Source organism: Brachionichthys hirsutus, chromosome 22 (genome assembly GCF_040956055.1).
Source record: "Brachionichthys hirsutus isolate HB-005 chromosome 22, CSIRO-AGI_Bhir_v1, whole genome shotgun sequence".
NCBI classification, from domain to species: domain Eukaryota; kingdom Metazoa; phylum Chordata; class Actinopteri; order Lophiiformes; family Brachionichthyidae; genus Brachionichthys; species Brachionichthys hirsutus.
This window is the reverse complement of record NC_090918.1, coordinates 6,494,773-6,505,766: the sequence shown is the minus strand read 5'-3', so window position 1 is coordinate 6,505,766 and position 10,994 is coordinate 6,494,773. Positions and strand designations below refer to the sequence as shown.

At 51.9% G+C, this 10,994-nt stretch overlaps 1 protein-coding gene across 1 annotated transcript; it reads right to left on the bottom strand.

The window, feature by feature from the left end:
- Positions 1–5,623: 5,623 nt before the first annotated feature.
- On the bottom strand, positions 5,624–10,120 carry gpr37b (G protein-coupled receptor 37b). Its single transcript, XM_068755549.1, has 4 exons — positions 10,108–10,120; positions 9,869–10,019; positions 9,016–9,826; positions 5,624–6,439 (listed from the first exon to the last, which is right to left on the bottom strand). Exons 1-4 carry the CDS (start codon positions 10,118–10,120, stop codon positions 5,624–5,626), a joined length of 1,791 nt encoding a protein of 596 aa, XP_068611650.1.
- Positions 10,121–10,994: the final 874 nt, after the last annotated feature.

Sequence of the window (10,994 nt, the reverse complement as noted above, 5' to 3'; positions counted from 1 at the left end):
TCGCATGGAAAAAGACTCACCGTCAGGTTATGTGACATTAATTGTGTTATAAACTAGTAATAAGCAAGAAGGCCGGTTTTACACAGCGATTTTTATCCTGTTTTTCTCACTCAGACGCCTTCCGTCCCGGCGTGCGTTTGACTGAAGCGTGTCCGAACCTTTGCCTACACGACCTCGAGACGCAGACATCTTGACAGTTGAATAAACCCAAGCTCTCCAGGGTCCTTCAGACCTGCAGGAAGACGGGGGCATCACCCGCTACGCACCACTGGAAGGGCTCCGATGGAGTGGAGTTCTTCTTCCCACTGCGCTTGACTGACAACTCAAGAACAATCCTAATAATACATTTTAAAGTTTCCAAACTCAGGCAAACTCTTTCTCTCGATGCACGACGCAAAACGAGACAAGCTTGGAATAGAACTGCTCAGGAATATCTACTACTAGTATTAGCAGTATATAACGCTGTTCTTACAGTTGCTGCTTGAACGCAGCGCCTCGTCCCAGACTTCATCCTCTTCCACAGACTTCAAAAATGTGAAATATTTATCTCGTCCTTTCCACAACGCTGAGCAGCAGTTGACTGGTGTTGCTAAATTATGCATTTATTCCACACCACAATCGGACGCGTTTTGAATGTCTCTCTGACCATTAAAATGCATGAGAGGACAGGATGGAGTTCAGAGAAGAGCAGACATGAACGGATGGAAGGACAAGAGATGGGAAGGCGTGAAAAGAGATGGGAGGAGAGGAATATTACCGGGCAGGTCCCAGCAGGCGATCGCAATATATCTCTGTAGTAAAAAAAAAAAACATTCTGCAAAATGAAAAGACTAATAGTGAATAGGGGATTGCAAGTGTGTGTGAGTGTGCGTGTGCGTGTGCGTGCATAGGCACACATGCATGCGTGTACTAGTGGCTACCTGTCGGCATGTTGCCGTGTATTTTATATAAATATATATATATATAAATAGCATTAGCTTCCATCTGAAGTCACACTCCCGTTTCGTTTTTAAGCAGAGAAAATGGGAAAAGTCGGTGAAAGTCAGAGTCTTCTCGACCAATCATAAAACCTGGCAATCAGAGCCCGCCCACATTTCTTGGCTGGAGCTTCCTGCTTTTAATAAATTCCCAGTTCCACTTAGAAAAGCGGGAGTGCGTCCGAACAAGCACTAAAACCTGCAGCTATAAACACGGACCCGGGAGTCCAATGACAAATACGCACCAGATCACACGAGCTGTAAATAGATTTCCAGCGGTATTAGGGAACGACAAAAGCGGTCAGACGTGTTTTGATTCAGCACTAAAGAATCCTGGGTGGAAAAACAAGCCTTTTTTTAAAAGACATTAGAAATAGAAATGGTTGTAGAGGAGCCTTTATCGATGCCAGGATGACTCCGATCGGATTACTTCTGATGCGATCCGCAGCCAGTAACCACCTGCATGCTCGACCTACTGGAAGAACCGTCGTCAGTTTCAGATTAAAAGCATCTCGTCACCTGCCGTGTCATCGAAGCAGCCCCATCCACGCACGACCCCCACGGCATTAAACAATAGCTTCGCCTCTTGTGTCCTGGAAGCTTGACAAAATGTTTGTTCGCACCACAAATCAGGCGTCCATCGAACACGTCCGTGGGAGACATCTGCTTGGACATTGCGACCACGTCTCAACGCGTCTTTAGCAATTAAGACCCAGATGTTTGTCCTCCGGAGCCCAAAAATAGACGTGGCAGAGAAAAAAGAAGAAAAACGTGACACCAAAAACACGCAATCAGAGCTTTCAAGTGTTTGATGGTGAAAAGAGCTTGCAACAATAGGAAGCACAATCAGGGGAGAGGCTTCTGAAGTCAATCACACACACACACACACACACACACACACACACTAGGAAGTACATCGCTGATTGAGACTGATTGAGTTTGCCAGCAGGAGGCCCTGTTTTTTTGGGGGTGGAAATTCAAAAATGAGTGGCACATCGCCTGTCAGGATTTTCAATTTTGTTTTTTTGGGGGGGGATGCTTTGTTATTCACTCCGAAACCTGGCGTGCACCGTGGGGAGGAGAAGCTCATAAGAGACGGGATGGCGGTGCGTTTCAGAACCAGCAGTTCCTCGGTTTTCATAATTGGGTATTCTCATTCGCTGGGCTGACAGATAAATGAAGATAGCTGGTGTGTTTGGTTTAAAGCGCGAAATGAGCCGCCGGTTGGACGATTGAAGAAGAACTCCAGACTTGTGATGTACAGTAAGTCGTGCTTCTTATTCCACTTGGATCATTCGTAAAAGTAAAAGTCGAGCTACGAATGTTTAAAATGTGTTCTGCAGCTAGTTCAGCGAGGTTGGATGATTTCCTTCTCCATTTAGATGCCTTTCTGGTGCGTTTGTCCTCCTCTTTTCCTCCAGTCGTCACTCTGTCTCGAGAAACGGAGAGAACATGAACGAGACCGCCTCCTTTCAGGGGGTCTGCTCAGCGTTCCGATATGACAGCTAATTCTGTTACAGGAGGCGTAAACAGTTCTGCTTTGTTCTGTCCTTACTGCAAACACGGACCCGCTGTCGTCATCGCCGCATCACGCCGTGGATTCGACAGGGAACGAAACACAGTGATATATATTGCTGATGAATATTTTAAAGGGCCCCTTCATTGTGTTAAGAGGGAGAAAAATGGAGGCCCACGAGGCTCTCATGGAAATCAGGACACACGGCATTCCGGTGCTACTCGACGTCTGCCTGGTTCCCGCTACTCTTCGGTCAGTATCGCCTCCATTGCAGTTCCAAAGAGGCCGAACAGGTATGAAAAGGGAACGTCACAGACCACTGATCAGCCAGAAAGACAGTTCACAGGAGATATACTGGATTCAGTGCTGCATGATGGGAATTGTAGGAGCTACGACGCCGAATCAAATTTGCCAGTTTTAAAATCAGTTATTCCAAAGTGTCATGACTTTATATAGGCTAATAGCAACAGTAGGCTACTGTGGAACCCCGTAACATCAGTAGTATCCATGACAACCACCCTTTGTCGTGGAGGCAGGAAGCTGGCCGAGCTCTCTGCAGCCAGCTTTCCATTAGCGTCGACACGAACAAACAAAACTCAATGCAACAGTGGTACATTTAAGATTTTAATATACAGTTTAAGATAAAGTTCTTTGATAAAGAAAGGGACAGTTGTGTGTGTGGTTTTTTTTTTGGGGGGGGGGGGGCTATATAAAAAGCTACTTGGAAACGAGTGACCAGACTTCGAGACAATAGTGGCGGTGTGCTTACATTTTCGGTTACAATTTGCTCAGAGTGAAGAGGATGCTCACAAAAATAAGAAAGGCGCCACTCGGCGATATACAGGAACGACTCCATCAATAGTTTAAACCACGTCACTATACACCGAGCCATTTAGGATGACCTGCACTGCCACAAATATTCAGATAAACAGCAGCTGATTCAGGAGGTCAGTTTACGCTTGCATTGCATCAAAAATAAGGCAGAAACCCACTTAGGCGGAACAAAAGCGACCCTTCCTCAGTAATTTAATGGTAGAAACCGGGCCGGCGCAAGGACCCATGAAATCCCTGGGCGGGTTGGCATGTTGGCCCAAAATACCCCGATAGTGTTGGCAGTAAAAAGCGTTGTCGAGCCAGCTGGAGGGCGTTGTGTGGCTGTGCTTCTGAGCCGCTGCCCGCTTCCCCTATTAACTCAAACAGCTCCAACCAGAGGCCGCATTCACCCGGATCTCAAACTGGAATCGATTGCAGCGACTCCTCACCGTGGTGAACGTGCACGCCGTGGGCACAAACAGCCTCGGGTGCTCTCCTGCGCTTTTATTTTTATATTTCGTGGTGAGATTCTCCTTCCTGCATTGATGAGACCGAGAACAAACTGACCTCCGGGCTAACAGAGACGGTGCGCGCTACCACCACGAGACACAAGGGGGCGCAGACTCAAGGGCAGTTGGCAGCGCATAATCGTATGCAAGAGATTCATCGCAATATACAGTATAGGGATAGGAGCCACACCTGGGTCGTCAGAGCTCCCAGCCCGACGGCGATGAGGCTTCACCTTTTGTTTCGTTCATATTTCAAGGAGAGAAATAAGCCGGGACGTTCCAGCTCTGGTAGGATGAGGAAAACAGATTTACAGTACAGTACACTTGCAAATTGATGCACTGGAAACCATCTTCATTTGCTCTCCTTACAAAACCAAGTGATGAATCTGCGATTGGCGGCCAAGAAGCCACGGATAAATAATTGAGCTACCGCCGCTGCGCTGGCTGAGGCTTCTCTTCTCCCTGGAGTGGCGGTGAAATAGATATTATTCACACAATCCTTCATTTCACACAGAAAAGAAAGAAAAGCTGATAATGTTTGGCGAGCATCAAATTTTCCTTCTATCAAAAATGCTACTTGGAGATTTTATTAGCCAGAAGGCAACGCTTCGTTAGCCAGATGCGCTAACGACAGCCGATGAAGAAATATTTTAATGCAATAAGCGTTTAGCCTGGATCTCTGTGAAACGACGTCAACTTGTCTTATCCTGTGACCGTTGTCCACGCTCTCCAGAGTCAAACTGCGATCTGTCTTCTCGACCACAAAAAAATCGGGCGCAACTCACCGACTTGGGATTCTAAGTCGAGTCGATGGATTCTGTGGTTTGCAGTGCATTCATCATAAGAGCACCGAAAACAAGTGCACAGTATCTACACAGCCCAGTATAAGGCGTTACATGATACGACAGTGTAGTGCGGATTTGATTTCCTGTCCAGTCCCACGTCCGTCCCGATGCGACCCACGGCGTTCCGCTTCATCCCGTTCAGTTGGACCGTTTCCATCCCGCTCCCTTCACTCTTCGTAAACGTCGATGAGTCCATCCCAAACCTTTTAATTCCAAATCGAGTGTGGTGTTTATGCCTCTGAGACCAGCCCAGTTACGTCTGCAGCGAGCTGGAGATTTTCCAGCTCCGCAGGAGGAATGTCGTGCACATTTTTGATTCTCCCATTCACTCCCTTTGTGGTTTTCCTCTTGCGAGCTCATCACAGCAGAGACGCCCTGCATTATTTTAATTACCACGAGCCGCGTTCCCATGTGTGCAGCATTACAACCGCTGTCTATTTACATGTCTATCGGCAGTGTTAGCCTGCATGCTATTTGGATGCACGATTAATGCAGCCCACGAAATGGAACAGAGCCACGTTTTGAAGATGATTGGATTCGAGTTTCCCAAATTCCATATTTGCATTTAAGTGTATAAATACTTTCACCTTTACTCGCCTTTGATGCCACAATGCCTAGAGAGATTTCTTTTTTTAAATACACCAGAATAAGGTAATTAACCCGATTTAACATACATCCGGCAGAGTAAAAGCTCAAATGTCCAAAGTGTTTTCGAAGTACGAGGTTTCCGAAGTGCTTTTTGAGTTGTAAAGGTTTCTGGCAGGTTTGCTAAAAATATGTCCCGAGTGCCGTTTTGTTAGCGTTCCTGGGAAATAGCTGTTACACAGTTTCAACTAAATATGCATTGTTTTTTACGAGGCCTAGATGCAGATGTGGTGCGTGCACCCATTTAAAATTGTGTCCAGGCTAGGTAAGGCAGGTTAGCAAAGCCCCCCCCCCCCCCACACACCCCCACCGACCAGTTTAGCAGTTGGAGCCAGCGGGCGTGTAGTTACTCAGCTCCCTGCGGATGGTGCTGAACGGCGACAGCTCCAGCTCGGTGGTGCACTCGTGCTCGTTGTCGTCGCTGGCGGTGGCCGATGACGGCGCGTGGTTGCAGCAGCAGCAGCAGCAGCAGTCCAGGAAGGCTCTGCCCAGAGGGCGACACAGGAGCAGCAGCAACGCCGGCGTCACGGCCGCTCGACAGAAGAGCAGCAGCTGAGAGAGCAGGTGGAGGACGGACATGGCGTGCTCGGGGACGCCGGCCGCCATGTAGGCGGAAACGATGTTGCAGATGTTCTCGGGCACCACGCACGCGCCGTAGACGATCGCCAGCGCCACCACGGTGCAGTTCATCTGGCTCTCCAGGCGGATCTGCTTCTTGTTGCTGCGCACGCTGGCCTGCTCGGCACGCCGGATCTTCCGCGCCGTCACTAGAGAGCACCCGATGGTGAAGAGAGTCGGCAGGCAAAAGTAGCAGCCGAAGCACCACCAGATCCGAGCGCCTTCGTAGGTCAAGCCCAGCACGTAGAGCATGTCGGGGAGCGAGGTGGATATCCTGACGACGCAGCGTTCCACGGGAGGCTCGTCGGCCCTCTCCGGGTCCTCCACCACCAGCTGTCGGATGAGGAGCTCCGGCAGGGCCAGGAGAAGCGCGCCGATCCATATGACGGCGAGCTTAGCAGTGGTGGACGTGCAGTTCTCAATCATCTCGTAGTACATCTGGACGTTGGTCGCCGCGCGGAAGCGGTCGATGCACAGAGCGCACAGGGTGAAGGTGGTCACGCCGAGGGAGGCCACCTGAGGGAGCAGACAAAGAGAAGGTCCTTTCAGGCCCTGCCGAGCAAGAATGTGCGAGACTCTGAATCACCGAGCAACAGCTGATCCTCGTCCTCCATCTTCCATCCTCTCTCACCTCGCCCACCTTCTCTACCTCTCAACCATCGCACCTCTTTTTGCCCTCCCTTGCCTCCGCTCTCCTTCGTACACGCCCCTTTCCTTTAATCACGTCTTCACGGTCAGCCAATCCTCCTTCGCCACCAAAGACTTTCTTAAATTCTCATCACCCATCATCCACCCATCGACCCATCTTTTTGGTAGACAAGATGACCTCAATCTGTCTTGCAGGTCCCGGGTGTCGCTGGAGCGAAAGGCAGTGTAATGTACACCCCCAGATGAGCCGCCAGCTCATCGTAGGGCCACATGAGAGACAAACACACTCACACCAATTTTCCTGAATTATTCTTTTAATTTGGGGTTATTATTCCTGCTCAGTTTCTTTCCTTTGACCTTCATTTTGTTCCTCAGCTAAAATGCTAATTTCACCTTTCCCGATCCGACACGCAACTATCTCAGCACCATGATCTGCCTCTATTCCTTCTCAACTTTGGACATTCGCGGCTCCAAACGAGAAAGATAAAAAACCCTTTTTAACAGACGCTTTCCAGGATCTGTCCATTTTTCTGTGCAGCAGACATTTCCCCCCGGCGCTGCTTTTAATAACAGCCCATTAGCCTCCTGATTAAAGGTCTTGCGAATCGGTGGCACAAAGCCTTGCGTTATTAATTAGGTGCTAACGAGTGCTGGTGGAGCCTGCGCCGCCGTACCGCGGCGACAACCGACGCTATCGGGTGACGAATGGACTCGTGTTGGAGACACAGCGACACGCGTAGAGACAAAGGGCTGCTCTGGGTGCTGCGGCAGACCCGGAAAGACCCCGACAACCGCCGGGTCTCTGGCGGAGGCAGGAATGTGATCGAGCGTGCACACCTACGTGCACCCTTCTGCAGAATGATTCATGTTTCGTCTCACACAGGCTGGCATTGCGAGGGTGTGTCAATGCATCGCGTGCGCAGGTACGCTGAGGAACATTCCTGCCTGCGTGAGCATTAGCTTTAGCATCAAGGTCACATTTGTCCTTTCTGCTATTCTTTCTTTCAAAAACTGGACGCAGCAATAAATCCATATTCCACTCAGCTGCAACTGGACAGTTTTCTGCACAATAAATTTCTCATCCATAAAATGATTTCCTGAGTTTTGCCCCCCCACACTGCTCCCTCCACCCACATTGCATTCTGGTCCCGATGTACAGTAGCTGCTGTCCGGTTCCACATCATCGATCCTTGTCTGAGAGCGTTCTGTTGGTAGCAGAACAAAAACCCGGCATTCTCTCCCCTCGTCTCTGAAGGCCGACTTCCAGGCCCGCCTCCTCCATGTCAATGGGAATCCAGTAAACTGCTCCGTTTCATTTCCCTGGGATAATTCCTGATTCCTATTCACAGGGATGATTATATATTTGGCTAATTCAATCCGGCGGCGAGCATCGTCTTTGCGTAATGATCCTGTGTGGCCACGCCTCCTCTTTAGACAGTATTATATGTTCAGCTGTGGACAAACAACCGACTCAGCGGACGTCTAGCACAGCCGCTAAATGCTGCAATTAACACATCTTCCAATTATCAACCATCCGAGTGCCTGATAAGAGAGTGTGAGACATGCATCTATGTGCATGTCTTAATTCAATACCCATGCAACAGCTCCGAACGAGCAGTCAGCATATAAACACACGTGTGTGTGTGCATCTGTCCCCCCGCCCTCCAGGCTTGTTTCTAATCACAGATCAGCTGACGTGAAGAGAGAAGCGAGTGAGAACGACCCGCCCATCTGGAGGATCGGCACGCCATCCTGACTGAGTTCCTGCAGCTGCTCGGATTGATGGATAATCAGACACACGCAGGCGGATGATGAGAAAACGCGTGTAATTGCGTCTGTTGTCCTGCTCCCCCCCCCCACCCCACCCCACCCGACCATAGTGGGGGCCGCATGTTGCTTCTGACGGGGTGTTTGTGCAGCGCAGTGCAGCGCAGTGCAAGGCAGCTGAATTCACCACACAGCGGAGGGCAAGAGGGGCAAATGTAGAGGAGGAGAATTTGTGAGGCCTGGATAGCTTCAGTAATAACTGTAACCTGGGGGGGGGGGGGGGTCGTCATGACAGAAGCATGGAAGAGCCTGTCTGAAATAATGAAGGCTGCCTGTAAACCCACATCTTTATTTGTGCAGCCCCCCCGTCATGTTTTCTCACATCTCCAATCTTAAATTGCTTTCACTTTGAGCTCCGGAAAAATTCCACGCTCTATTAAACACTGAATAAAACAAGGATTCACTGAAGGTAGCATACCGGGGGGGGGGGGGGGGGGGGGAATTACACTCGGATCAGGTTGGATGAAACGTAAACGATAGCAGAGGAGCCCCATTCGCCTTCCGTCATCGCTGCCCGGAGGCGATTCCTTCTACGCCTCGTCCTCCGTTATTTCCCCCCCCCCCCCCCCGAGACTCTCAGAGCAGAATAAAATGCGACGGGGAGAAGGAGACGTTACCTCCACATACGGAACCACTCTGCAGGCGAACTCGCCCAGCAGCCAGGACTTGGTCAGCTCATGGAAAACCACCATCGGCAGGCAGAACAGGATGAGCACGGAATCCCAGACGGCCAGATTGGCCAGCAGCGAGTTGGAGATGCTCTTCATGTAGTAGTTCTGGCACACGATGCAGAGGATGGCGACGTTCCCCGCCACGCCCGCCAGGAAGATCACCCCAGAAACGCACGCAATGGCGTACGCGCCGTAGCTCTCGCTCGTCACCGGGTAGAAGGGGTTCTTGATCTCGTGCCCGACGTCCGGCGAGCTCGGCGGGGTTATCGGCGTGGCGTCCCAGGGATTCTCCTCCCGGAACGTGAAGAACTCCGTCCTCCTGGTGAGGAGGTCAAAGGGCAGGTCGGTGGCGGTGAGGGCCGCCGGCTTCGGGATGGCGCCCCACGGGGCCGCGGGACGCTGAGCCAACGCCGAACCTTTGTCGAGGCGGTTTCTCCCCCTCCTCGCGGCCTTCTTCTGCTCGTCCTTTGTGCCCTCCTCCTCCTCCTCGGGACCCCCCCGTCCTCCCCCCTCTCCCGGGCCCATTGAGGAGGAGAGCTTCGCCGTATTGTGGCGCCCACCTGCTGGCGCCCCCATCCTACTCGGGCCACCATTCAGCTTGATCCTCTTGTTATGGCGGCGCGCTGGGCCCCAGCGTGGGGGCGCGTCCGGATCCTCCATGGAGGTCACGGTCCAAACCAAGTCGCGTTTGTTGTGCCCAATTTGCCACGCCCCTTCCTCCGTAACCCTTTTCCAGGGGCGAGTGGCGTTAAGGGTCCTCCTGATGATTGCCCGCTGCGCCTGCAGCTCCGCCGAGGACGCACCTGTGGCGCGCCCCTGCGTGAGCGCGCCATCCCGGGCTCGATTTGGACGAGTCTCCCGGAGCGACGCACGGAAAGTGCCCGGAGAGTTCGCGCTGGTGTTGCCGTCCTCTTTAGTCCGCACTTCTCCATTATTAGTAGAAAATAAGACTTGGAGCAAAAACACGAAGAGCGTTCTCGGCGGAACATGCAGAACCTGCATGGTCCAGGGATTAATCGAGCGCAGCTTAATCCTCACAGCATATTCCCATCTCCGTGGCAGCGCGGGGGCTCTCCTCCACTCAGTCTACACCCATGATGGACGCAGCCCGGGGGGGGGGCCTCACAGCGAAACAGCCACATTCATGGTGCGAGCTCTTCAAACTTAAGGCGTCTCTCCGTTCTCGCCGTGCGCTCCGTGCGCTATGCAGCAAATCTCAAAATCGCGCCCTCCTCCAGGAGTCACTCCCGTGTCCAAAGTCTCGAATCAGAGTCCCGATCCAGCCGGGTGGGGGGGAAGAAGAAGAGGGAACGGCTGCACATCCGCGGCGCACGGTCCCCCCCCGCTGTGAGCAAGAGCATCCAAAAAGCCGCGTCTCTCTCTCTCTCGCTGTCAGCGCGTTGGTTTTGCGGTGGGTTGGGTCGTCTGACGGCGGCAGCGCCAATGCGGTGCAGACCGGGTAAAGCCCGGACGAGAGAGAGAGGGAGAGAGAGAGAGAGAGAGAGAGAGAGAGAGAGAGAGAGAGAGAGAGAGGGAGCGAGAGGGAGGGGTTGATATCTGTCCGTTTCTTGCCGCGTCCCACCTCCTCTTCGCTCCCCGTGAAGACTGTGCGCCTCCCCTGGCGATTAACCCCGATCTGTCACTCCTGATCCATCACGGTGCAGCCCCCCCCCCCCCGGAGCAGACTCCGGCTGCAGCCACGCCCAAGACGCGCGAGAATAAGCGCGTTAGCCAGCGTCCCAGCTTTTACGCACAGGCGGCGCTGTGACGTCGGCGCACTCGGAGAACATTTAAACGGAGCCGCCATTCAATCTCGATTAAAGGGAAACGAGAGCTCTGATTGGTCTTTATGGAGAGTTTAGTACTTCATTAGAGCTGAAAGGCAACTCGCCGACGAGCCGTTTGATGCGAGTTACTCTGAAGAG

Bases quoted from the DNA above. Each gene is read 5' to 3' on its own strand.
- gpr37b (XM_068755549.1), bottom strand. The intron at 9,827-9,868 runs GTCCTCGGCGGA...AATCATCAGGAG, and splicing joins CAGGGGCGCGCCACAGGTGC to GACCCTTAACGCCACTCGCC. The intron at 6,440-9,015 runs GTAACGTCTCCT...CTGCTCCCTCAG, and splicing joins GAGTGGTTCCGTATGTGGAG to GTGGCCTCCCTCGGCGTGAC.